Here is a 27439-nt window from a genome sequence, read left to right on the forward strand (position 1 = left end):
TGTGAACAAGTGCAGGGTTTTAATAACCTACATTTTTAAAAGATAATCTGACCTCTTTTGAGGAGTTTATAGGTAATAAAAAAATAAAAGTAGATTAAAATTTTATTTGCCTAGCACAGTTTGTTAATTACTTTGGGTAAATATATAGTTACACATCTGCTGTGGAGTGCTATTACTGTATTGGGAGAAACTAAGGTCAGAAAAACATACTTGTAACTCTTTACTAGTGGTAATATTGAGTACAAATAAATATTTATAAAATGTTTGGCACTTATCTGATGAAATTATTATTGAAGTATGACAAATATATACTTTAGTTTTCTCTTCTCAAATAGCAAATTCCATCTTTTGTTATCCAAGTGTAGAAATAGTGGCAAAATTAACTGCAAATTATTTTGCTTTGAGATGTGCAGTATTTTCTATCCATCTAATGAAGTCAAAGGATATTTATGAAAAATCAATTATCCTAATTACTCACGAGTGTATGCTTATAGAAGGAAAAAAGTTTGCACTAGCTGTTTAGAGCAGCACAGAACTCTATGTAGAATTTTAAAGGCCTTGAGTCTCTGATATGGAAATAAGATTATTCCAATGTGAGTAGAGCCAATTTAAGTGGTTGGTGACATGTACAGACAACATGGGTGTAATATGACTTCTTTTAGTGTATGGAGCTTTGATGACAGTCATTTGGTAGGAAGCAAAGTCTATGATTCATATCTTATGGACTTGTATTACTGCCACATTTACCAGGAAAAATATTGAACTTCATATAACATAAAAATCATATAGGAGAGTTGAAAGAGCCCCAAAGTACAAAAGATCAGTCTAAGTTCTAGTTCATGTGCTACCTACCAATGGGAATATTCATGAAACCAATATTTCTAGGGCATGGGAAAATGAGAATTTTGACCTGGATGATTTCTTAGCTCTTTTCCATTTCTAATTTTGTGACCTGTGAGCACTGTAAGAGTTTGACTAATATGTTCCTTCTTTCCCTAACAAAATTATGAGAACCAATTATCAGTTTGTTTTTTTTTTAATCTAGTTTAAGTTATGTGCTAAATTGTTCCCTCTATTTTTTTCGGTAGTAATTGTCTAGCATCTCTGCATATATTTGCAGGTTTATACCATGAGAAATTTTTTATAATTTATCTCTGAATAAAGCAACACTTGGGAAAAAATTAGTGTGGAAAAAAATAGAGCTCAGTGATTTTGTACCTTCTTGTGCTTGTTTGTATTGAGGACTTGAAGTCATGGCTCTGTGATGTAACCACATTCTTTGTGATGTAACTTAGCAGCATGTGGGTTGTGGGTGGCACCTATTTCCCTGCTCCTTGATTCTGGCTGAGCCTTGTGAGGTGCTTTGGCTGGTGGGATGGTCACAGCTGTGAAGCATGCAGAAGTTTGGAAGGGGCCTGTGCAGTTAAATTTGCATTCTCTTGTACCTCTGTCATCACTGAGACAAACATGACCGGGTTAGCTGACTGATTCCAGGTAGAGGATAAGGGACAAACTTGGAGCAGAGCTACCTGCAGCTGAACCTAGCCTTGATCTGCTCGCTCCAGCCAGTCTTCAGACTTATAAACTATAGTAATTAATAATTGTTGTTTTAAGTCACTGCATTTTGGAGTAGCTCAATATGCTGCACTAGCTACCTGCTATATCTTTAAACAATTTTCATTGCTCAAGTACTGTTCTGTCTGCAAACCTCTATTACCAGAGGCTTACAGAAATGAACAATTACATGGTTAATATCATCCATTGATGAAGCTATTAGGATATTTTCCTTTTGTTCCCCAAAGACATAAAACCAAAGAGATACAGTGTTTTATCAACAACACTGTCAGTCTTACCTGTATGGAAACACTGCTGTAAGAGCCGCCAATGACCCCTGCAATGACCAGTGGGATATTTTCTTGAATGGCATAGGATCCATCAGGACACATATACTCCGCTTCGTCCACTTTAGTCAAAGATGCCCTGACGAATTCCAGTGATTGCTCTAATGCGTAGGTATCCCTTGAGCAGGTATCCAAAATGTGAACACCCAGCTTCACTCCTGGGAGCAGGTAATTATCTTTGTTAATTTCATCAATAGCAAACAACATGGCTTCCAGGCGTTGGATCCCTCGATCTTCGTTGATTCGCCCACATTCTTCAGTTCCAGTGCCTTTTTCATTAATGGGAAATAGGCCCCCTAAAACGAGGTCACCTTCTATTTTAATCTCCCTCCTAAGAAAGTTATGGTCCCCTAAACAAAGTAAAAATCCCTTTGAAAACAAAGCTAACGTAAGAACTTGGAGTCTTGTCAACATCTTCATGAGTCCCGTGTCTGTACCTCTGGGAGATATCAGTGGATGGCGCCAATGCTGCCCGCTAGTCGTCCTCTCTCATTGCCAAATTGGATCTTTGCTCTGTCCTTCGTGCAAAGGAGGAGCAGACTAACAGAGGCTGTCACCAAATTCCTAAAGAGATAAAAACTGAATGAACAACAATGGTAGAGAAGGCAACAGTGATCATACTGATGGTCCCCATTCAGACCTTTGATGGGATAATGACTCCAGTTACCATCTACTAAACACATATGGAGCAGTGCACCAGGAATGCTCCCAAGTATTCTCACCCAGTCCTTACAACACCCTGCTGTGACATAGCTCTCAGTGGCCCCACCTCCCAGAAATGGACACTGAGGACTAAAGAGAGGAAGTGACCTGACAAACTATACTTAGTAGTGTTCAGACTCTGGGTTTTGTAATGTTCAGTTCAGTGGAGAAGGCAATGGCACCCCACTCCAGTCCTCTTGCCTGGAAAATCCCATGGACGGAGGAGCCTGGGAGGCTGCAGTCCATGGGGTCGCTGAGGGTCGGACACGACTGAGCGACTTCACTTTTATTTTTCACTTTCATGCATTGGAGAAGGAAATGGCAACCCATTCCAGTGTTCTTGCCTGGAGAATCCCAGGGACGGGGGAGCCTGGTAGGCTGCTGTCTATGGGGTCGCACAGAGTCGGACACAACTGAAGTGACTTAGCAGCAGCAGAAGCAGGGAAGCAACTTGGCTATGAGTCTTTATTCCCTGTCTTTCAACAATAAACCCTTTGTAGTCCTCATTTTACTTAATTGAAATCTTAATTCTTTTCTACATGTTTCTGCTTCCTAGGTTTCTGTTCTCATGATTCATGTCCGATTACATCTCAGTTCCAGTACTGAATACTCCTTTCTTGGGTTAGCTCAACTAGTGTTCACAGTTTCAACCACTTAACAGTCTCCTAGGCTAACTGCCTGCTAAACAGCTCTCTAGCACTACAATTGAGAGCCCCTTAGACAGCAAGGGGATCAAACCAGTCAGAAATTAGCCCTGAACTGGAAGGACTGATGCTGAAGCTGAAGTTCCAATACTTTGACCACTTGATGCAAAGGGAAGACTCAATGGAAAAGACTGAGGAAATACTGGGAAGATTGAGGGCAGGAGAAGGGGGTGACAGAGGATGAGATGGTTGGATGGCATCACTGACTCAATGGATGTGAGTTTGAGAACCTCCAGGAGATAGTGAAGGACAGGGAAGCCTGGTGTGCTACAGTCAATGGGGTTGCAGAGTTGGACATGACCTAGTGACCAAATGTAACACATAACAGTTCTACCCACACATCCTCTGACACCTCAGGGTCTACTCATCTCTGTGAATGGTTCTTCTCTGTACCCAGGCTTCTGAGCCAAAACCTGCACAAAAGAGCCCTTCCCAAAGCCATGTCCTCTTTTCTTTTTAAATCCGTAACGTCAGACTCTTGTTATCTCTAACAGGACAATAGCAGTATATTGCTAGGGAGCTGATGCTAGCTCCCAGAGCATCTTTTTGTGAATTAGGAAAAGATAACCTTCCTCAAATGTAAACTTACACAATTTTTTATTGTATAACCTGTAGCATTGATATAACACTGATTTTGGAGAAAGTGTGATGCCTGGTGGCTGCCTTCTCCAGCTGGGGTTAGGCAGCTCCTGACATGGGCCTCACATTTCAGGGAGAATGGTAAGCATGAGTGCTGGGGTTTGCACAGTACACTGGAGCTTAGGCCAGTTCCCTAAATCAAGCTTCTTTTTACATGATAAGCTTGAACATATGCAACTTTTATGAATCAAGTAAAGGTGGGGATCATGTTGTTGACAATAGGCTGGGGTCTTACCAGGGGACTTAAAAGAAAAAATCCTGGTGTGGGGCTGTCTGGTTGCACATGCACATAAACCAACGGACCTGCTGTTGTACTCTTGACACGTGGCTCCCTGGCACTAGGGTAAGCACTGGTCAGCACACTCTCTCAATTTGCCCATCCCCTTTGTGATATAAGCTTATTATATTCAGAGGCAGGTGAGAGACGGTAGAGCAGGGACTCCTGCAACAGTTTCCTGACAACACACAGTTGCAATGCCCCTGTATGTGTGGTTGAGTATGTGGGTCTGCTCTCCCACTTTTGTGCATGATGATGTATTTGTGAGGTTTTATGGAGGAGAGGTCTTTCCTGGATGCTTATGGCTCAGTCAGACTGTCTAAAAAGCACACCACCAGTGTGCTCTCAAATATATTAATTCTAGTAAATGTTAGCCATTGGGTGTCCCATTGGAGGAGATACTCCATCTAATGTATAATCTTAATTGCTGTTCAGAGTGCCCATCTCTTATGAATTCATACTGACTCCCCATTGCCTCTAGGTTGAAGGAAGGACTTCATGCTCCATGATCTTGAATCTGGCAAGCTCTCAAGTCTTATTGTTCACCATGCCCATCAGTGTCATGCCTCCTCTACCTTGAAACCTTATGTTTCGGTTATTTGAACTCTTCACTTCAGAGGAAGAGTTCATCATCATGCACATGTTGGTCTCTTTGCTGGGAAGGCCCTTCTACACTGTTTGTTCAGTAAATATCAACTTAGCCTTTAAGATATCGTGGTCAGTACCAGAAAAGGCCAAGAATTTTTTCCTATCTTCCTTCCTCAGTCAAATTGTTTATTTCTTGCTTTGTCTTCCTACTGTAGCTGGATCAAGAAATATTTGCATTTGTTATTATGATTCATATTTGTTTCTTTGCTCATTTAGAATAAATGAAATGCACAACATTAAGGATTTTTAAGGTAGGAAGAAAAGAACCAAAACTCAACAAAAACATCCAGACAAGAACTAGTCCAGTGTTTATTTCAGCATCTTTGATATTTCTTCCTTCTCCTATTGGCATTACCCTTTAAAACCTGGCTTTCCATATGCTTCCTATTCCTTCTATGTGAGGCAAGTAATGGGTTGTTTTCTTGAGACACACAAGTCACCTGAGTTTGGTTTTGTTTATTTAATAGGTATGAACCTCCACACTCACAGTGGGAGTGATTGGAACACTCAGTGTTAACCCAGAGCTTCTCTGGGAGATCTGCCATAGGGCACCAGAAAATCTAATAATAATAAAGATTTTTAAAGAGGTTGATACTGTAGTAGAATCTTGTTTGTTTCCTGTCAGTTCTGGTCTCTCTTTGATCTTTATGTGCAATTCCCTTTGAAGCAAAACTGCCATGGAAGGTAAAAGACATTGTGATCATTATCACTAATGATAAAGAAACTGAAATTGGCATTACAAAATAATTGTTTTATGTGCCTAATGAAAGAGAATAGCTAATTAAAAGAAGGCCATCAACACAGTCTTACCGTTTTCCTACTTAAGAAAATGCTCTTAGCCAGAGAAGGCTTCAAATGAAACGTCACATCATGCTGAAAGTAGTAGTGTGTGTCAGACTGTCATAGTGTTTCATATCTGTTTCATATGTAGGGCCTGTGTTGTATTTACCTTCGTGTACCCAGGGCCTGGCATAGTGTCTGTCATCCAGACGATATTCAACAAATATTTCTTGAAGGAATATAGACATCCACAATAATGATATTTGCAAATGACTCTACTATTTTACTTGTGACATAGCAAGTGGAAATTAGAGAAATCAGTTGTTCTATTTCATTACCTACCTAATCATCTCAAATGTTCTTCCCCTGTTATGGTCTTTGATGACAGGACTGCCAGCAGAGCAGGAGAAAATGCTGCCTTTGAATTTGGAAGTTGTAGCTGAGGCAGATCTGTACAAAGCCAGGAAAGATGTGGCCTCAAGTTGACCTACATTCCTACATTTACTGGTTTTCAGTCAGGAGAATACTGAAGTAGGAACATGCCTATTATCCTATTTCAAGGCTTCACAGATGCAGTCACTCATCAAATATTTATTGAACACCTACTTTGTGTGTGCTAGGCCATGAACTGGATACCCAAGATAGAAACTTTAGTTGTAAACAAATGAACATTATGTCTGGTGTCGAATAATTTAAATGCTTGTATATTTTTACAGAGAGCGTGATGGAAAAGTACTCATCTCTCTTTCTACCAACTATCTCCACCGCTTGTGAAAATATTGATAATAAGTTTGCCATAGGTTTCCTTTAACATGGTGATTGTTGTTAAGTATTTGATTGAAAAAACAATTCATTGCATATTATATATATTAAAATATTAGATATACAGTACTTAAAAATAAGTTGACTAACATCTATTTCATGTAAAATAGTTTTAAGCCCTCTGACAGGGCATCCTTAAGTAACACTTTATGTAGTCTTAGACAGTTACTAGTTAAACATCAATTAGAGTAATGTTTAAATTCACTGTCAATATTTTATTTACCTTTTCCTTAAAGCAGAATTTGAAATGATTAAGACTGTAGGGTTGTGCATAATTTTAAAACACTTAGCATTATTAAAAATAAAGTCCCAAGAAACTGAAAGAACAGGAAGTTAAAAATCAACGTTGAAAAATAGACAAACATGCTTAATTCAATGCAACTGTTTATCTCTGGGTAACAGCTTATTGGATTGTGGGAAAGAGCAGCCACCACTTCTTTTCAGGCTCCTTTCATGATAAATCAGCCAGTAGCACATACCCCAGATAAACAGGCTTCCTCCTGTAGCCACGTTTGTATGCAGCCAGAGGCTCTGCATTCCAGAGTTCTCCATTCATGGGTGGTGAGTGACGTGTATGCTGTAAACAAGCATGTATAGTCCACTCAGTAAGCAACCTGCTCAGCAGTATTTTATTAATCTTTGCATTAGTAGCATCTCAGGGGTTGACTGTGAATATAACCCCTGAAAGACGTGGGCAGTACATGTTGCTATTTTCTGCTTATGTTAATATATATTTTGCTTCCTCTCTTGACTTTGCCCAGGGACTTAATGTCGAAATGAAATCCAGTTTGACTCAATGAATAAGTAGTTTATCCAGGGGAGATATAATGCCAGAAGTCATGCTCATTCTTTCCTAAAAATAAGCCCTTGAGGTGCTGAAGGGCTTCTGAGTGCGCTCAAAGCCTGCACATCCAACTGATCTGAAGAAAATTTAGGGTTAGTGCTAGCATGTGCAATTTGGCTGTATGTTTCATTAGAAAGTTTTCAGCTTCAAGAGTTACAGGCAATAAGAGAGAAGGTTTTTGTTCCTAGACTACCTTTTTTAATTGGGTAAACGGAGGCTGTAGCCATACTGGTGTTTTTATTAGCAGGATGTATCACTGTGCAGTTCTACTTCTTTTATTCTTATTAGGCAACGAAGGAGCTTTTTCCAGAAACATTTAAGGAATTATTATGAGAATCTATTTAAAATCCATTCATGTTTAGCAGATCTAGCTTAAAATTTCTACTGCTTGTAAGCCTTCCGTATTACGGCAGCAGTAAGGAAGTTTCATATCGTTTGCTGAATTCCCTTATAAGGGTGCCGTGTTCCCTGTGTGCATGCTAAGTCACTTCAGTCATGGCCAACTCTTTGTGACCCCATGAACAGTAGCCCACCAGGCTCCTCTGTCCTTGAGATTCTCCAGGCAAGAATACTGGAATGGGTTGCCGTGTCCTTCTCCAGGGGATCTTCCTGACTCAGGGATTGAACCCATGTCTCTTACGTCTCCTGTATTGGAAGGTGAGTTCTTTACCACGTGGGAAGCCAGTGTTTATTAGGATGATCGTATTTTGTTTTATATTTACTTTGCATAGTTTGAAAATTGAAATTTAACAATTGTGAATTATTCTTTCCTCATTAGATTAAAATCTAATGAGGAAAGAATGTCCGACTCTTTGTGACTGTAGCCTATCAGGCTCCTCCGTCCATGGGATTTTCCAGGCAAGAGTGCTGGAGTGGATTGCCATTTCCTTCTCCAGGGGATCTTCCCGATCCAGGAATTGAACCCAGGTCTCCTGCATTGCAGACAGACGCTTTACCATCTGAGCCACCAGGGAAGCTTAGATTTTCATCTACTTGGTATCGAGATCAATACCTTAAATGATATTGTATTTTTCACAGTGTCTCATGTACATCATTGTCAAATGATAAGTTCCAAATAGCATGGAAGCTTTTGAGAGACTGGTCAGGAGACTGGAAAAATGATTTGGAAATTCCAGTCAGAGAATAAAGAAATGACCAGGTTTTTTCAAAATGATTTTTATCATAGGTCAAGATTCAACCTTGGCACTAGAGAAATTTGGCCTAAATAGCTCTGATCCTATTTAAAGCTCTGATCCTTTAAATTGCTGGCTTTTAAGGAAGAAATTAAATAAAATCAGAAAAGTTGAGAGCATTTGGAGAAACTAGAAAGATTGGAAAACATATTGTCCATCTGAGAGAGATTAGGAGGAATGGAAAGCAATGCACCAAATCACAGGTTATATTCTGTGAAAACATGAGTGACGGAGTAAAAAGAGTGGATGCCAGGCTTATGTATTAAGATTTGAAGTTAGGGAGGAGAGTTCTGCTTTCCTCAAATAAGTTTGAGGAAGTTTGAAGTCCAACCATAAATTTAAAAATTTCAAATAACCAAACCATTGAGTTGAATAGTGGGAACAAATTGATCAGACCCTTTCCTATGAGCCTGTTTTACTCACAGAGAAGATAAAAGAAGCCCAGGAACCCTGCATGATCACAGCGAAGAGGGGAACTCTACCAACTGGGACGATGGAGGCAGAGAGAGAGATTGATGAAGCCAAAAGGAGACTAGCCCGCTTCACTAAATGGCCTTGGACAACTTTCCTCACCTTTCTTTATCATCTGAATTTAGAGGGACATGTTTTTATGAGGTAGGAAAACATTGACAACTTTGAAGTGTCAATTCATTGACATTGCTAAACTTTGGTCCTTAGAGTAACTGCAGGTAGTTTGCCAATAATGTTAACTTGAGTTGATCATTCAATATGTGTGATACTTAAAAACCATTTATTTCCCTTCAAAGTAAACCTTTATTTTTGTTTATATCAAAGGGCACATTTATTTTCCTCTGTATCTGTGTGTGTTGCCATTTCAGCTGTTTTTTCATCTTTAAGTTTCCTAACCTTATTACCAGGCCTTGGAATTGGAGCCTCCCCCGGCTCCCTGCAGTACGTCTTTATCCTTTTCCTCTTAGAAGCTGCCAAGTCTACTAGAAGTTGCAGGTTTGTCAGCGTGAACAGAGAGTACAGAACTTAGGTTTGTCATAAGCTTTCCTTATAGCTCTGGACAAAATATGAAGGGGAGAAAATGGAGGAATATTCTTCACAGGAGAACATTTTTACCTATTAACAATATGATTCCTCATGTGGATATTATTCATAATATCCTGTGTGTATACTGTCCTTCCTCTTGAATAATGTCAAAGTTTTTTGAAGAAAAATGAAGCCTTACTGCTTCCTGAATAGAGCAAGAGACAGAAAGTAATGCAAATTGCTCAAAATAGTAATGAAAACTAAATATAGAATTAGATTTAAGAAGACTTTTATCGTTAGTTTCCAATGTAGTCTTACAAAAGAGAATGCATGCCATACATATTTCCACAAAAATCTCATCCCTATAAAATTCTCCTCAGTATATAAATGGTACAGTGTTTGAAACAGCACTATCTTTGCTTTGTGCTAAATGAACTCTTCAGATTATCTTTAGCTAGCTTCTGCTTCTGGCCATGTCATTAGATTTCTGATATTAGACTTGTCCTCTTGCTGAAAACAGCTATAAAACTGACAGCACATACAAGGCAAACTATGATTTTTGAGAGAAAGAAACATGCAAGGGAAACACCATGATTACCCTTATGAATTCCCCAACATTCTGCATGGGAATGCATTTCTGCCATGGTGCAATGGCAGTCTTGTTGACCTCAAGAGGCACAGACATAATATAATTCCATAGTATACAACCAAAAATTACTTGCAATATAAGAAAACAGGAAAATGGGACCTGAAGTAAAGAGAGAAAGCATTAATTAGAAATAGGTCCCCAAATTATCCACATTCTAAAACTAGCAGATAAAAACTAAATAGTTTATTATAAAGATAAGTTTGTTCAAAGACTTTTAAAAAAATGAATGATCAGATGAGGAATCTTAGCAGAGAACTGAAGCTATAAAAAAAAAACTGCAGAAATTTTAGAACATAAAAGTAAATATCCAAAAAAAGCTACTTATTTAGTAAATATATAAAATAAAAATGCCACTGGGTGTATATGGGGGACACAAAAGATTGAAGATGGTAAAACAGTCAGTAAAGTTGATATAGATGAAAGAAAGTGAAAGTGAAAGTCATTTGGTCATGTCTGACTCTTTGTGACCCCATGATATAGTCCATGGAATTCTCCAGGCCAGAATACTGGAGGGTGTAGCCTTTCCCTTCTCCCAACCCAGGGATCGAACCCAGGTCTTCTGCATTGCGGGGGTATTCTTTGTCAGCTGTGCCATAAGGGAAGCTGGATATAGATGAAAAGTAATAATTTAATCTGATCTAATAGAAGAAACATTGAAAAAAGTTAAAGTTTCAGAGTTCATTTGAATATTAAGAAATCTAACACAGGTAGAATCTGAATTTCATAAGTAGAGGAGAAAGAAGAAAAAAAAAATACTTGAGGAAACAATGGCTGAAAATCCTCTCAATTTTGTGATTAAACGCAAGATTAAAAAACTTAAAAAAGAACCAATAAGCTCAGCAAACCCTAAGAAAGATAAATGCAAATAAAACCATATGTAGACAAATCTTTGCCAAGTTGATAAAACCAAAAAAAGAGAGAGAGAGAAAAAAAAAACATTGAAAACAGAACAAAATAGCACAATTTGTGGGTAACAGTATGAATGAGGGATCCCTTTCTTCAGAAGCAATGGTGACCATACTCAATGGAATCTTTAAAGGTTTGGGGAAAAAATTGGTCAAGTATCCCAACATTCTACTTCCAGTTCAAATATATTTCAAGGATGAAGGTAATATAAGAACTTTTTTTCAGGCAGCTAAAACTGAGCGATTTATTTCGCTGCCAACAGACTTACACTATGAGAAATGCTAAAGGAATTACTTCAGAGGAAGAGGGAACGGCACCAGATGCAAAATCAAATCTACAGGAAAGGATGAAGAGCAGCAGAAATGGTAAATATGTGGTTTAATATAGAAGAATATCTGTAAATCTAACTATTAAGTATTGATAGGATGAAATCATGACAATTTTATTTGTCACAAATTTTAAAATGGTAAGAAAAGATGAATTCTGCTATTATTTGGTTTATTTTATAGTTTGAGTTTACTTCTCCCTTTGTGTATATGTTTTCATTTATCCTAGATCTTGTTAGCAGAAAACCTTTTTGCTCCTCCAGTGTCCCCTGAAAAGAACAGTTTCCTAATTCAAAGGCCAGGCTTCTGAATATAAGAGGATCATAGCCAACAGCACATTCTTCTTTATGATACAGCTGCAAATAGATTCAGCCAAGGTTGAAACACCACTGGTACACACTGGTATAGTTGTTCTAGTTGTTAGGATATTGAAACACTTTGTCCAGGTGGTGAATAGTCAGTCAGTCTACTACAGTCTTTGAATATTCTGCCACTTCTCCAGCTGCTCTGGTTCCCTCTCTGGCATATCTTCACCACTTCTCTCAGTTTCCCTGTGGCACAGCTGGAAAAGTGTTCAGTTCTGAAAGAGTCTGGTCTTTAGGTTCCAGGTCCAAGGGGTGTGGTTGCTGTTCATTTTTGTAACTTTATATTAGTTGTTAAACCTTTTGGGTATCACCCTTGAATTGATTTGCTGAATAAGATGTTGGAAATTTGGAAAACATTTCAGTTTTAAAATTCTCATGATCTAGATGCTGGGAGGGATTGGGGGCAGGAGGAGGAGGGGACGACAGAGGATGAGATGGCTGGATGGCATCACGGACTCGATGGACGCGAGTCTGAGTGAACTCCGGGAGTTGGTGATGGACAGGGAGGCCTGGCGTGCTGCGATTCATGGGGTCGCAAAGAGTCGGACACGACTGAGTGACTGAACTGAACTGAACTGAGAACAAAGCTGGATTTTCCCTTGTAGTTTGACAGATTAGCATCCATTTCCAATTTTTCTGGAAAGCATACCACAGTCTTCTGTTGGGAACCAGAACTTATGTTCATAAAGTGAATCCATTCCTGACTTGCTAGGTGGCTTGTGACATGCATGACTAAGCAGAGTGTGCTGGGTCCCTGACCACAGCAATTTGTTTCAGAATGAGCCTGTAGCCAAGTCATTGCCAACCAGGGTGAATGTGAGGATGTTTTCTAGAGCCATCAGGAGAAAGCCATCTTCTTTCTGTTAGAATGACTAGGAGGAATGGATATAAGCCTTGAGCTGCTGGGAGTCATCTCACCACCATGAGGCAAAGCTTGTCTGAGATGCAAAGTCAAGAGATGGAGAAATAATAAAACCTGACAATATTGGCGAACAGCTGCCTCATTGGAAAACACCCTGATGCTGGGAAAGATTGAGGGCAGGAGGAGAAGGGGACGACAGAGGATGAGATGGCTGGATGGCATCACCGACTCGATGGACATGGGTTTGGGTGGACTCTGGGAGTTGGTGATGGACAGGGAGGCCTGATGTGCTGTGGTTCATGGGGTCGCAAAGAGTCAGACGTGACTGAGTGACTGAAATGAACTGAACTGACAATATTGGACGTGCTATTTAATTCAGGTAAGATTTTTCAGTCATGTGAGATAATAAATTCCTCTTTGCTTATGTCAGTTTGAAATCTGTTTTTATGTCACTTTTCATTAAATGATTCCTGAACAGAACCTCTCTTCTTTTCCCATCTCCTCCCTTTAAAGATACTAAAATTTACTGAGCAACTAGGCTGTTCTGTAAAACTATAATTAATGTTCTAAATAGATTGTTTTATTTATCACTGCAACTTTCCTCCTACTCAGTTATCCCTTTCCACAGATGCCTGACACTGTCCTGCATCTCAGATGACACCAGGATTTGTGATGGCGCCTCTTATGTTACCCTGTTCATGATGGATTTTCCTAGAAATGCAACTACTCCAAAGTCATCAGTTCCTTTACACTCTTATCTGAATTTCCATTTTCTCAATTCTCTTACTTATTACAAATAAAATAATCTGATATTTTAAACTAGTGGTTTTTAGCACATTAATGCAAGTTCATTTGTCACCTATTTATGGATGGTCCAAGTTTTAAATGGGCTAAAACATGGGCTTAAGAAAAGAGAAATGCTTTTAATGATGGAATTTTAGATACTCAGTGTACAGATAATGAAGTAGCAGGGTATTCTTCAAGTTATAACACTTAGGAACCCCTACTCAAATAGAAAAGCCTTGTTTATATATATATGTATATATATTAGATACTGTGAGACTGTGGGTTTAGACTAATTGCCATGAAAGTGAAAGTCACTGAGTTGTATCCGACTCAGCAGTTTCATATACTGTAGCCTGCCAGGCTCCTCTGTTTGTGGAACTTTCCAGGCAAAAATACTGGAGTGGGTTGCCATTTCCTGTTCCAGGGGATCTTCCCTACCCAGGAACTGAACCCTCTTCTCTTGCATCTCCTGCATTGGCAGACAGATTATTTAAGACCAGTACCACCTGGGAAGCCCCTAATTGCCATGAAACAGGCAGTTGAATGTCCAACAAATCATCTCCAACTCTTCTGATCACTGACATGACTTTAAAACATATTTTCTGTTCTTCTTGTTGAAAATTTGGGGGCAATGTATCGGTGCTCTTTAGTTGATTTAGTTCTTGGCAGCCAATCATCTCTATTTCTTCCCAAGTCTGTGTTCATCAATGTCATGTTGATAGCTTCACATTGGCCATGGTGGGAGTATTTACAGTGTAAAAATCAGCAAACATTAATAACCAGGGCCTTCAGAATCCCAAAGATCTAGTTGTTAGACATTTACTAGCACACCAGTGGTGGTAAATTTAACGGTGTGGTCATAAAGTCCATTCCTGGAGAATCAAATAAGAAGAGCTTGGGAAAGCAATACAACATAATGCTTTAGCCAGTATTTTTCTAACTGCAGATACCAAGATATTCAAGTGTCATGAAATATGTGAATGAATGGTAGTGACTATCTTTAAAGGAAATAGAAAAGTTTAAAATATAGTAGTGAATGTCAAAACATTGATCTAAGGCATGAATCTACTTCCTGGCTTTGGCATACAGCCATTTCTGCTTCATTGTTGTTGTTTAGTCGCTAAGCCATGTCCAATTCTTTTGCGACCCCATGGAATGTAGCCTGCCAGGCTCCTCTGTCCATGGGATATCCCAGACAAGAATACTGGTTTGGTTGTCTTTTCAGACATCATTAGTACCTATCTCATGGGGTTGTTTTAGGCATAAATGAAATAATCCATAATTAGCTCAATAACTGTTAGCTACTATTAGAGTAATAGGGAAGTTTGGGGGAGAATGGATACATGTATATGTATGATATGACCAAGTCCCTTTGCTGCCCCTCTGAAACTATCACGACATTCTTAATGGGCTATGTATGTGTTAGTGCTCAGTTGTGTCTGACTTTTTGCAACCCCATGGACTGTAGCCTGATAGGTTCCTCTGTCCATGGAATTCTCCAGGCAAGAATACTTCTCCAGGGCATTGTCCCCACCCAGGGATCGAACCCAGGTCTCTTGCATTGCAAGCGGGTTCTTTACTGTTGGAGCCACCAGAGAGTTAAAAAAAAGAATGATAGTAGTGAGGATAGTTTGTCAATGGCTCCAGTGATATTTGGGAGGTATTCTGGACTCTCACTTCTAGCTCAAGGCCACTGTTGATCCAGGACGGGGTACCTTTCACTGCCTAGTCTCTTTCTTCTTTTAGTGAACAGACCACGTGATGCTAATACTCTGGCATCCTGTCTTTCTCCTGGCTGATGTTTAGGAGTGGCATCATCTTGGGGAATTGCTGGCTGCCTGAGTGATGCAGGTAAGTCCTAACTTTTAAGATAGCCAGTGGATTCTAGACTGTTCAGGGTGTATGGGTGCTCAGGACCATAAAATGCCTGGAGAAGATGGAAAGTAACCACCTAAGAAAAAGAGGTGCTCACTGCCAGTTGGTTTATTCTGCTTATTCTGAACAACTTTGCTTCATCCCTTCTCCCTTGATCCTTTCCTGTCATACTGAGGTTTCCTGGAAGGGGCTGGGCACCTCTTACTCCAGGTCACTGTGGACTAGGATATTAGTTGATTCATATACCAAGAGCAGACAGTTACTAAGATTCTACCAGCAAAACTGTCTTAATGCTAATGATCCCAGAGCATTAGGAACCTTAGCTACAGAGGCCTGTGGCTGCAATAATGACCAGTCCTTAAATTCCATAGCAACTACTGCGCCTACAAGTCCGCACTGCCTTCTACCCTCTTAGCCAGTCCCTGCCTAGATTTCAGGGAGAGTTGAGCCCCTATCTTTGTCCACATCCAAATGTGGGTAGCTGCTAACACACAGCTGTAGCTCGACTCATAGAGTTTCAACCAGTAGGACTCACATGTCTCTTGGGTAGCTCGAACTTTTAAATGGGTCTGACAACCTTAATCTGTGTTTTAAGAAAGACTGAGTTTAACACAAAGTCTTCCTATAACACAGCTTCAGGGTATCCTTTTGTTTCCTTGTATACCACCCAAGTTATCAGCATGAGATTATTAGTGCTCCCATGTTACACAAAGGCCATTTCCTCCATCAGGAGAGGGGGGTGGGGGTGGGGCAAGACACAGAAGAGTGCATAGCATATGAATCTGCACATAGATAAAAGCCAAAACCAAGTCAATGTCATCTCTGGTGTTGAACGTGAGGACGGATGTCATGCTTGAGGATGTGGGAAGTTAGTGACTGGAAGAAGCATGAGAGCTCTTGTTGAATGCTTGTAGCTTTCTTGTTTCACAGAGAGTATTCAGTTTGTTAAGATTCATCAAGCTGCACAATTAGGATGGATACACAATTACAACAGATAAAGTGTATGTATATTATCCTTCAATGAAAATTTAAAAAGTAAAAGCAAGACTAAAGTGAAAAAGGATGGTGAACATGACTGTGTGCTTTTTGAAGTGATTTTATGACAAATTGGTCACTGGGGTATTGATATAAACTTTACAACTGTGGGCTTGTTGACAGCTCCAGCCCTGATGAGAGAATCTCTTAATGCTGGGTGAGAGGCCCTGGTGGAAAATGAGATGCTTTACTTCATCGAGAGTGAGTGTGGGCGATGCAGAGAGAGACCTCCTTCTCATTATAATAGGAAGGCAGGCACTTTGTTTTCCTGCCTGTATTTAAGCAGAAACCAGGAATCAGAGTGTAACTGACACATACACCAGTCACACGCAAACTGATCGTCCGTCCCTGCGACTTAACATCTCAGGTAGGATGGGAGCAGAAAGGTGAACAGTGAGCTCCAATTAGTGGAGCTGAACTTCAGGCTCATTATAAAGTGAGGCAACCAAGGCTTTCACAATTTAAGTTATGAAAAGCAAATGGAATTAATCTTTGACTTTCTTATGTTCCAGGGTTGAAGAAATTCTGTTCAGCAGGCTTAAGTAAATCATTTACTATACCATTACATGCCAATGCCTCTGGTAGATTATAAAGATACAGGGATGAATGGATAGCATCCTGGCTACATACAGTAAAAATACAGTTTCTTGCAAGCATGATAATCATCTAAAGCTAATGTAACCCAAACTGATTTTGGCAGAGCACTCCACTGTGCCCTGATGGGGACCCAGAGACTCCGGCCTTCATTGCCATAATTGTTTGCTCGTACACACAGGTTGGGCTTGATTACCATTTCAAGGCCATCCATCTGGTGGGGATCCAAGGGCTGTAGATACCACTGCCCTTTCCAGAGACAGTTAATCTCTGAGTATGACCATTCTGCTTTCTGTGAAGCCTGGCACCATTTTAGATAACTGCAAAACTGGTGCCTGCAGAGGCCAACTTGTGGTCCAAGATCAAAGTGTCAGTAAGTAGCAGTCCTGAGAATATATCCAGACATTTGCTTCTGTTGTCTTTCTTATGCTCGGTATTTTTGGTTACAATGGCCTTCCATATAAAAGGTCACAAATAACTGTACAGAAAGTTGATTTTAATTATCCTTCTTATCCCATCTTTGAGGTGCACATTATTTTATACATGCTCAAGCCTTCACCATACCCTGACTGTTGTTTCGATCACAGCAGCTCTGAACTTGGCTTTCTTTGCTCTGTCGCCACTGTTAGATAACATTACTCTTCTCTTGGCCTTTGTTTCTCACTGCCAGTCACAGCCTGCTTCCATTTGGATTTCACACATCTGTCTTATCTCCACTTCAGTCTGGCCAACATGCTGCTCTCCACTTGTAGTCTTTACTTGTGGTCACTTGAACAGATTCAGACATCTCTTGTCACTCTCAATTTGGTCTTAGCATGACCAGTTTCAATCACTTTACCTATTCACTTCATTTCTGTTCTCTTTTACAGCCTGTTTTCTTTAGCTAGCTCCTAGGAAATACCAACATAACATTTGATGCTTTCTGTTGTCATTCTTAACTCAGAATAGTTTTTCAGTCTGCACAAGTTAATTTATCGGTCGGCTTGTAGCACTAGTGAAGTCTCTATCATTTGATTTGTCCCGGTTGCATTATTCTACAAAGAGCTTGTGTCACATGTTTGGCTATGGTCTGTACTGCAAAAGTCTGCTATTGGTCATAAAGTAAACTGCTGGACGTGTGACCTGGCAGGCTGTGAACAAACCAGTTATCATAGCTAACCTTTGGAGAACCAGTGGATCCGTGGAGCTTAGTAGGGTCTTCCCTTTCAATGGATGGTGTGTTGCCAGGCGACACGAGCAGGTGGGCCAGAACTATTTGTTGGCTAAATAAATGACTGTTTTCTCCTTTCCTTCACACTTTACAATAAATCACAGTTTCCTTTTTCATTCGATCCTTCATCCTGAATGGAAAAATAATTAACATTTTTGGAGCTTATTTGTAATTTGTACTCATTTACTCTTCCCAAGGTTTCTTTTGTAAATAGATGAATAAAACTGGCTTAAGGGCAGACTTCAGCACTTCTTGCTCAGGACTGCTGAGTCACTGAGCAATGGAACTGATCTGTCTGATTCCCAGTTCTTTGGCCTTTCTGTTAGTACTCCCTGTCTTTGAGGATTCTTTCCAGATATCCCAGTAGACAGATAAGAAGAGCATGACCTGTAAGATACCGTCAAGAGGCTTGAATGTCTTTCTGGGGCTTCCTTTTACTTGAACGCATTTGTGTTTGCTTCACTTAAATTCCTTAAGTATTATTGCCTCAAAAATATTTTGTCTCAAGTCTGTACAAGTTCCAGTTTTATTTCAGAAGACTGTTTCCTCTCGGGTGAGACTCTTGGAAAGATCCTAACTAGGGAGGACATCTTTAAACATGAATTTGTTTCTACACCTGGTGCCCATAGGTCTTCTCACCAGGGCCATCTTTGAAGCTAATTCCATCCAGTGTCCAGATGTTTCTGTAACTTGTAGCTTAGCATGAGACATTTCCACCTTGCTATTTAGTGAACATATCAAGCAATAACCTTGGGGAGTTTCAAAAGCCCTGAACTGCAGTTCCTGTTTGCAATTCCTATAAAATTATTCCAGTGGCATGGATGCTGAACTAGCCAACCATCCCCTCCCCAGCATGCCAGTGACCCACTTCCCAGTGGGAGGGCTGCCACTTTTCCAAGCCTGTGGTGGGACACGCAGATGCTACCCACAGGATGGTATTTTCACATGACACCCAGAGGAAAATTGAATACCTCGGGAAAGCAGATTTTCTTCAAAACCATTATTTCTTCATTAGGTCAAAAACTTGTAGTAAGAATTAGAAAATGGGCTCTGATTTTATTGATGAGAAATAGCACCTTTAGTTAAAACTGCACCAAGAATGAGCATGTTGGATTTCCTTAAATATTACTGACGCTGTGTGGACTTTACATGAAATCCCTTGCTAGTATGTTAGCATCTGAGTATGTTCAATGATGTTTGCATATTGATCGAAGCAAAATTGCCCTCTGATACTCCCCTGGAATGCATTATTTGAGCTGTGAAGACTTGACATATCAAGAACAATGAACGACACTGACATAGGGGAATCAAAAGAAGAGAAGTGTCCTTTTTGGGGTTTTGAGTGGATTCTGTGGCAACCAGTGAACTACAGACAGTAGTCTAATTGCATGAAAAATTTCACAGTGTACCTCTTAATGTACTAGCTCCACTGCTCCTTCCTCTAAACAGCCTTGTTATCACAGTTTGTGTTTTTGTTTTTGATATGTGTGAGTATTTGCAGATGATAAAATGTTTCAATAGAAGAGCCTTAGAAATAGTCCACTCTGACCCTTGATCTTCTCAAGTTTTCATATGAAGAATCTGAGTCCCTAAGAGATAGGGGATCCCTATTTTAGGGTCTCTCTCAAAAACTTTAGTTAAGGGCTCTTGCTCTGGATGAACTCTAGTCTGCATGTGGTGCCTATTTGTGAGTATCTCAGGATATAACACAACACTAGATTCTTCCAATATATTTTCTTCTAGATAGAGACCTGTTGTGAAAGTGTTAGGCAGTCAGTCATGTCTGATTCTTTGCAACCCCATGGACTGTAGCCTGCCAGGTTCCTCTGTCCATGGAATTCTCCATGCAAGAATAATGGCTGGGTTGCCACTCCCTTCTCTAGAGGATCTTTCTGACTCAGGGATCGAACCTGGGTCTCTTGCATGGTAGGCAGATCCTTTACCTTTTGAGCTACCAGGGAAGTCCTCCTTTTCCCCAAATGATTTGAAATTCCTGCTGATATTTTCCTTCCATTAGACAATATTGTTCTTTCCTGGGGGGACAGTTTGTTAAAGAAAGAATCGGGGGTATTAACGTGGGTGAGCCAAGGCGGACAAAGAGGTCTTCCATTGTTGCTTCTTAGGGATGGCTGGCAGCCAGCTGTAGGAAACACAAGGTGTGTATTGGACATATGCTGTGCTCTGAGAACAATGGGGAAAAAGGGAAAGGTTAAGACAAAAGCAAAATAATAGGTGTATCCACAGGCTGTCTGCTGCCACATAGGGGGACAAATAAAAGGTGAAGGCAACTACTTCCATCTCCTGAGCTTTTGAAAAACGTGACATTAACCGCAGGGCGACAGGAAGAACAGCAGCGGGGAGGACAGAGTAACAGAACGCTGAATGTTCGTCGCAGAAACGTTCGCTCCAGGTTGTGCTGCTTAGTGGGCTGTGAAATCACAATTAGCAGAGCAAGGGTTTTGTAAGTGAGCCGAAGCTGCTTCCAATTACAGCCTGCTATTAGCTGCGTTTAGAACGACCACACTGAACAACCCTGTGGTCACTGGCCTGTGATACGGCCTTGAGGAAATCATTAATAAAAACGTTGGATGATAGTATCCCTTGCTGTGTGGCTATTTTAGATCTTGGCCGTTTCGGATGTTTGCCAGGGTGGGCTGCTGAAGCAGGAAATGGGTTGAGTAGAATTGGCAACCAGAGCTGATGGTCCCAACATATTCCGACAGAGTCTGCCTGAGGTTTCCATTTATGTCTCTGTGTACTTCTGCCAGGATTATACCTGGACTCTGTTGCATGCGGTTTAGGCTAAACCGCTTCAGTGCCTAATTTGTAGACGGATGAGTGGGAGCTCATAGCACACACTGAGCCTTTATGGAAATAGAGGCTTTGATTTATGTAGAAGATCAAAGGTATTCAATATCACAATTGCCATTTAGGAAATACAATGAGCTCACAGAAAATATGGCTTAAAATATAAAAAAATAAATCTCCTGTCAATTTTCTCTTAAAATAATGGCTTTCAAATCCTTTTTGTCCCCCAAGATATGAGAGGGTCCATTATCATGTTCTGAGACATATTAGTGAGGGTCTAGGAGCTGTAAAGGAGAGAGCACATTTTATGGATGAAACATCATGTTGTTGAGTGTACTGAAACTTAGTTAAACAGTTGTGGCAGTTGACTTTTCACCACATGGCTCAAGGGTGTCTGTTGAAATTTTTCTCTGGGTGATTAGATGTGTAATGGAATCATGGACACTTACATGTCGACGTGAGCTTACAAGGTGTCTCCTCCAGTTCCTCTCAGGATCTGGAGCAGTGAGCAGTGTCGTCTGCATTATTAAATCAGAACGAAATCAGAACGAAGACTAGAATTCAGTTTATGACTTCAGAGTTCTCTGAGCGTGTTGTCTCCATGGGAAGAGTCAGTGGTCTTTGCTCTGCTCAGCCTGCAAATCAGTGCAGAGTGGACACTGGAATCTGAAGCCTGTGTGAGACATTTGACTCCTTCCAGCTGTTGTCAGGCCAAATTTGTGTGACATTTGTCAACCCTGTTATTCAAAGAAGCTGATTGTAAATGGTCTGCTTTACCCAAGAATCACTTAAAGTACCACTGGATCTCTGTCCAGTGTGCTTTTTGAGTAAAGTGGTATAAGCCCTGTGAAATTTGGCCTCAGCAAATGCACCAGGCTAGAGATTCAGCTTGCCTTAGAAGGTGAAACAAATGTGATGAAGGCCGTGGCTGGACTCTGATGAGTTTCACGGCCTTGGGCAGTCTCTGAATTTCAGTTTTCCAGTCTGTACAGCCAAGGGGTTGAGCTGGATGGTCAGTGTTCTCTAACTTGCATATTTTGTTTTCCATCTTAAATTCGTGGTTGACACATATTTCTGGAATTCTAGAGGTCTATTTAACTTAACAACACTTTTCTCTCCTCTCAAATACAGCATAGACTTCTACTGAAGTCATTCAAAAAATATATATATATATCCTTTTCTGCATATGGTTAACCCCCGATGAGTCATGTATTTGGTTTTTTTTCCTCAGTTCTGGGCTATGTTAGACCCATCCTGCCATTCTTTCTTATTTGTTCTCCCTCCTTACCCACTAGGATAGAACACAAACAAATCAGTCATAAGATAAAGATTAGAGGGCCTGATGAGGAAACAATTAGAAAATATGCTCAGGTACTCAATATTTTTGAAAGATACTGAACAGTTGAGGCCTACCTAGAAGAAGCTTCATATTTTTGGCAATGTTGGAAAAAGAGTCAGGGAGAAAACTATGAAAAGTAAGAATAGTTATTAAGGGCCTATCTTGCATTAAGTATGAGACTAGGAGGCTAGACATAGCTATAGATTCCTAATTTGGTCCTCTCCATCAGTCATTCATTTAAACCAATGCTAAGTAATGCACTGACATGACTGGCACTCAAGATACACAAATGAATGGGACAAGTAAGGTCTTTGTCCTTTGTCCTAAAGTGAGCCATTTAATCAAATAAATATATTATCTTTAACTTTACTCCAAAGTTCCTGTGCTTTTGTAAAACTATGGATTTGTTCTAGAAGCTTTGGAAATATGACCTCTCTTTTAAAAATTCCTCCTAGCCATCTATATTTTAAAAAATCAGATGTGAATATATTCTACTATAATGATGACATAGCATCTTTTGTCCAAAGAATTCTCACTCCAAAGGTCCAGTTTCTCAGTCTGTTAAGTTCTTGGTGAGCAGCTCTGCAGGAAGGTGTTCTTGTAGTGTTGGAACTGGAGGCAGAGCACGGTCATGTAACTACATCAAGGTCACTAAATGAGGTGGCAGAAAGTCCTAGATTCAAGGTGTTTGCAGGTGTCTAGGGAAGATTTCTGGTTATATTTTTTTCTACCTTCGTGACTGTTCAGTCAGATTTTCCAGTGTACAAATTGCCAGGTTTGGAGGGAGGTGTTCTAAATCTAAGTCTGTCTTCTCCAAGGTAGGCCAGTGCTAAAACAAGAGAGAGCTCTCTCTACCCTTGGCCAGCGCCCCACTCTACCCCAGTGGCGTGGCTGTGAGTAATTAGATAAAGCACGTTTCCCACTGCCCTTGGGGGCTTTGGGTATACCTGCCAAGTCAAATGCACTTTATCTCAGTCAAGCACTGGCCTGACCCTCTGCTGTGGCCAAATGCCCAGGCAGTTCGCTGCTGTTTGACAAAGCCAACTGGAGAAGAAAATGACCCAAATGCCAGCACTGGGAGAGTTATGAGATGGAAAGGAAATTTCCATAAGGTAAAATGCAAATGAGAAAGCCTGGCTTTTCTTTGCCACATAAATCAGCCACTTATCACACAGGGCCATGAGATGACAAGACAGCCAGCGGACCCAGACTTGGCCACAGCAGAGGGAACCAGCATGTACTGGTGTTGGCTAAAAGTCCAAGGCCAGGGCGTGAGGAATCAAGCAGAGCCCACTTCTGCTTCTGCTGGTTACGATTCATATATTTCCAAGGGTGCTTTTTTGGGTATCTTTTGTAAGGCACATCCCCTTCTGTGCTGTAGAGAATCTCTCTCTGCACTTGTTTTGGTCACCATGCTAGAACCCTTGTAAGCTCCTTGGTGGTACATTCACTTCCTCATTCCTCTGTTCATGCATGAGAATGTTGCCACACCTAGAAGGAATTTAACTCTTACCCCTGAGATGGTGGTGCTCATCGTCACCCCCATCTTGCTCTGGGAGCAGAAAGTTGGAAGCTTCTCCAGTGACCTTGTGGAAACTCTCAGCATGTGGTCTGTTTGGAATCTTTGTGTCTCCTTCTGAGCCTCACACTCCTATGGGCGCTATTTCCTCTTGGTGGGACTTAGTGATGGGTAGTTGTTCTTGCTTTCCATTACAGAAAAAAATCAACAGCATAACTCTCTGTGATTTTTTTCAGGGGCCCAGACTATCTGGGAGAAACACCCATATGACATTAGGCTGCTACAGAGGGCAAGAACTTCTCGTTCCACATGTCTGCTTTAGCTCTCCTTGAAGAAGAACTTTAGCATTGTTGAATGTGATCTTAAACAACTCTTGGTGTCTTAGTTTTCTTATCTGTGAGACAATGCTAATAACACTTCCCAATGTTGTTCATAAACCTAAATGAGAAAATGCTCACGGATGTGCTCTGTTTTATATATATATGTGTTTTATATATATATGTTTTATATATATATATAAGACCAAATACCTTATAGTGGAATATCTCATTGTCATAGTCTAAGCCAGCTCACTTCTTGAGGAATTACATATGAAAGTGACTTGGGTCAAATTTAAATTAATTAGTGTATTAGTGTGTATATAATAGATTTGGAGGAGGGACTGAACATTCCCTTCTCACTCACAGAGATCCTGGTGCTTAGCCTCTTTTACAAAGCCTGCAAACTGCAATTCTGCTATGAGATTTACTTTTTATACCCATAAGTCTCTTGTTATAATACAGATTCCACTGGGCAAGATTAATATCACAAAATTTTTTTTCAATCCATCGAGGACATTTTAAGTACTTAGGGGTGAGTAGTTGCTAATAAAAATTCTAAAAATAAGTATTGTCAACCTTCCAATTTGTCCCTGGTCACAGGGATATGGTATGGTCAGGCTTACAGATTGAATATCAGAATAAGAAAAACAATGTGATTTCAAAAGGGAAAAAAATACGAGATGTGAACACTGTTTTTAGTAGAAAGGGAATAATGGAAGGACCATGCAGTCTCTATAAATTCTCTCTACTTTTTTGTAGTTTTCTTTTGATCTTTCAGAGACTGTGCTTTTCTGAATCATTGAGGTGCATCTCTGTGTGTGATAAGGGAGAAAATGTACATCTTACAGCTCATAGTAACTTGGAATATAGCGCCTACCTTTCTATTTCCCTGACAAAGTTCTTATTTCAAGGTGAAAGCAGAAAATTTTAATTGAATCTTCTGTTGCTTTCATTTTCCATTCAGTTCAGTTCACTTCACTCAGTCATGTCCAACTCTTTGTGACCACATGGACTGCAGCATGCCAGGCCTCCCTGTCCATCACCAACTCACAGTTTACTCAAACTCATGTCCATTGAATCAATGATGCCATCCAACCATGTCATCCTCTGTGGTCCCCTTCTCCTTCCGCCTTCAATCTTTCCCAGCATTAGGGTCTTCTCAAAAGAGTCAGTTCTTCATATCAGGTGGCTAAAATATTAGGGTTTCAGCTTCAGCATCAGTCCTTCCACTGAATATTCAGGACAGATTTCCTTTAGGATGGACTGGTTGGATCTCCTTGCAGTCCAAGGGACTCTCAAGAGTCTTCTCCAACACCACAGTTCAAGAGCATCAGTTCTTCCACACTCAGCTTTCTTTATAGTCCAACCCTCACATCCACACATGACCACTGGAAAAACCATAGCTTTGACTAGACAGACATTTGTTGGCAAAGTAATGTCTCTGCTTTTTAATAAACTGTCTAGGTTGATCATAACTTTTCTCCCAAGGAGCAAACGTTTTTCAATTTCATGGCTACAGTCACCATCTGCAGTGATTTGGAGCCCTCCAAAATAAAGTCTGCCATTGTTGCCACTGTTTCCCCATCTGTTTACCATGAAATGATGGGACCAGATGCCAAGATCTTAGTTTTCTGAATATTGAGTTGTAAGCCAACTTTTTCAATCTCTTCTTCACTTTCATCAAGAGGCTCTTTAGTTCTTCTTGGCTTTCTGACATAAGGGCAGTGTCATCTGCATATCTGAGGGCATTGATATTTCTCCCAGCAAACCTGATTCCAGTTTGTGTTTCATCCAGTCCAGCATTTCTCATGATGTACTCTGAATATAAGTTAAATAAGCAGGGTGACAATATGCAGCCTTGACATACTCCTTTCCTGATTTGGAACCAGTCTGTTGTTCCATATCCAGTTCTAACTGTTGCTTCTTGACCTGCATATAGATTTCTCAGGAGGCAGGTCAGGTGGTCTGGTATTCCCATCTCTTAAAGAACTTTCCATGGTTTGTCCTGATCCACACAGTCAAAGGCTTTGGCATAGTCAATAAAGCAAAAGTATATGTTTTTCTGGAGCTCTCTTGCCTTTTCAATGATCCAGTGGATGTTGGCAATTTGACTTCTGGTTCCTCTGCCTTTTCTAAATCCAGCTTGAACAATCTTGAATTTCATGGTTGTACTGTTGAAGCCTGGCTTGGAGAATTTTGAGCCTTACTTTGCTAGCGTGTAAGACGAGTGCAATTGTGCGGTAGTTTGAGCATTTTCCATTATCTGACATGAAAACACACAGAGGGAGTGACTACTGCATTGTTCATATTTTTGCATGAAACATAAAATGCGTGAGAATTTGCACCTTCAAAATGATGATGCCATATAGAACAACACAGTGAGAAAGTCCTCACTTTGTAGTCAGACTTGTGTTTTAATCATGACTCTGTGGATTATAAGCTCTTTGACTTTGGGCAAGTTATTTAACGTTTCTGAGTTTCAGTTTCCTCATCTGGAAAGTGGTGATTATAATATTGACCTCTGGTTGTTCTTGTGATGATTAAACAAGATAATACATTCAAAATGTCTGGCATGTGGGAAACACCTCAAAGTGCTCCCATTGTTCTCTTTTTCTTAAAATCACAACTGTAATAATGGAGAACAGTCACAGCGAAGAAACAGAGCTCAGTTCTCCAGGCCTATAACACACTTTCCCTCGAGGGCTTTACAAAGTTCACTTTTATTTACAGTATATATCTCTTGTGGAGGTGAAATGCACTAAGAATCCTTTGCTCAAAGAATGCTTTGCTCAGAACCCTTCCATGGCTTGATCTCCTACCTAAGCATGTCTAAACTCTTCTTCCTGATTTTCAAGTTCTTTTAAACTCTTCTGTACAGTGCCTTTCCAATGCTATTTCTTACCATCCTGCCTTATTCTCTGTTACATATCTTCTGCTTTACTCATGGTATGGCAGGTGGTAGTTCCCCAAAATATTTCTGGTCTTACATGTTTCCAGAAATTTGCCACTCTCTCTCAAGAGGTGGAGTCTATTTTCCATCCTTTTAAGGCTGGGTGGGACTTTGTGACTTCCTTATGAAGAGAATGAGGTGGAGATGCCAGCAGCAGTGTGACCTTAAGGTGTAAAAGGGACAAGATTTTTTTGCTTCTCCTGCTTTCTCTCTCTTGGGATGCTCACCTTTAGAGCCGGACACCTTACTGGGAAGAAGCTGAGCAGCACGTGGAGAGGCATCGTGTAAGAGTTTCAGGTGGCAGCACCTGCAGGGGTCCCAGCAGACATCCAGGCTCCACCAGCAGACATCCAGGCTCCACCAGCAGACATCCAGGCTCCACCAGCAGA

At 40.4% G+C, this 27439-nt stretch overlaps 1 protein-coding gene across 1 annotated transcript in view; it reads right to left on the reverse strand.

The window, feature by feature from the left end:
• Nucleotides 1–27439, reverse strand: part of GRM3 (glutamate metabotropic receptor 3) — a 242094-nt gene that overhangs the window by 103447 nt on the left and 111208 nt on the right. The window contains exon 2 of the mRNA XM_040260708.1: nucleotides 1854–2465. Coding sequence (XP_040116642.1) covers nucleotides 1854–2321 — 468 coding nt within the window. The 5' untranslated portion in view covers nucleotides 2322–2465. The remainder of the gene's footprint in view (nucleotides 1–1853; nucleotides 2466–27439) is intronic.

The sequence above is a fragment of the Oryx dammah genome, unplaced genomic scaffold, assembly GCF_014754425.2.
Source record: "Oryx dammah isolate SB20612 unplaced genomic scaffold, SCBI_Odam_1.1 HiC_scaffold_18, whole genome shotgun sequence".
In the NCBI taxonomy this organism is placed as follows: domain Eukaryota; kingdom Metazoa; phylum Chordata; class Mammalia; order Artiodactyla; family Bovidae; genus Oryx; species Oryx dammah.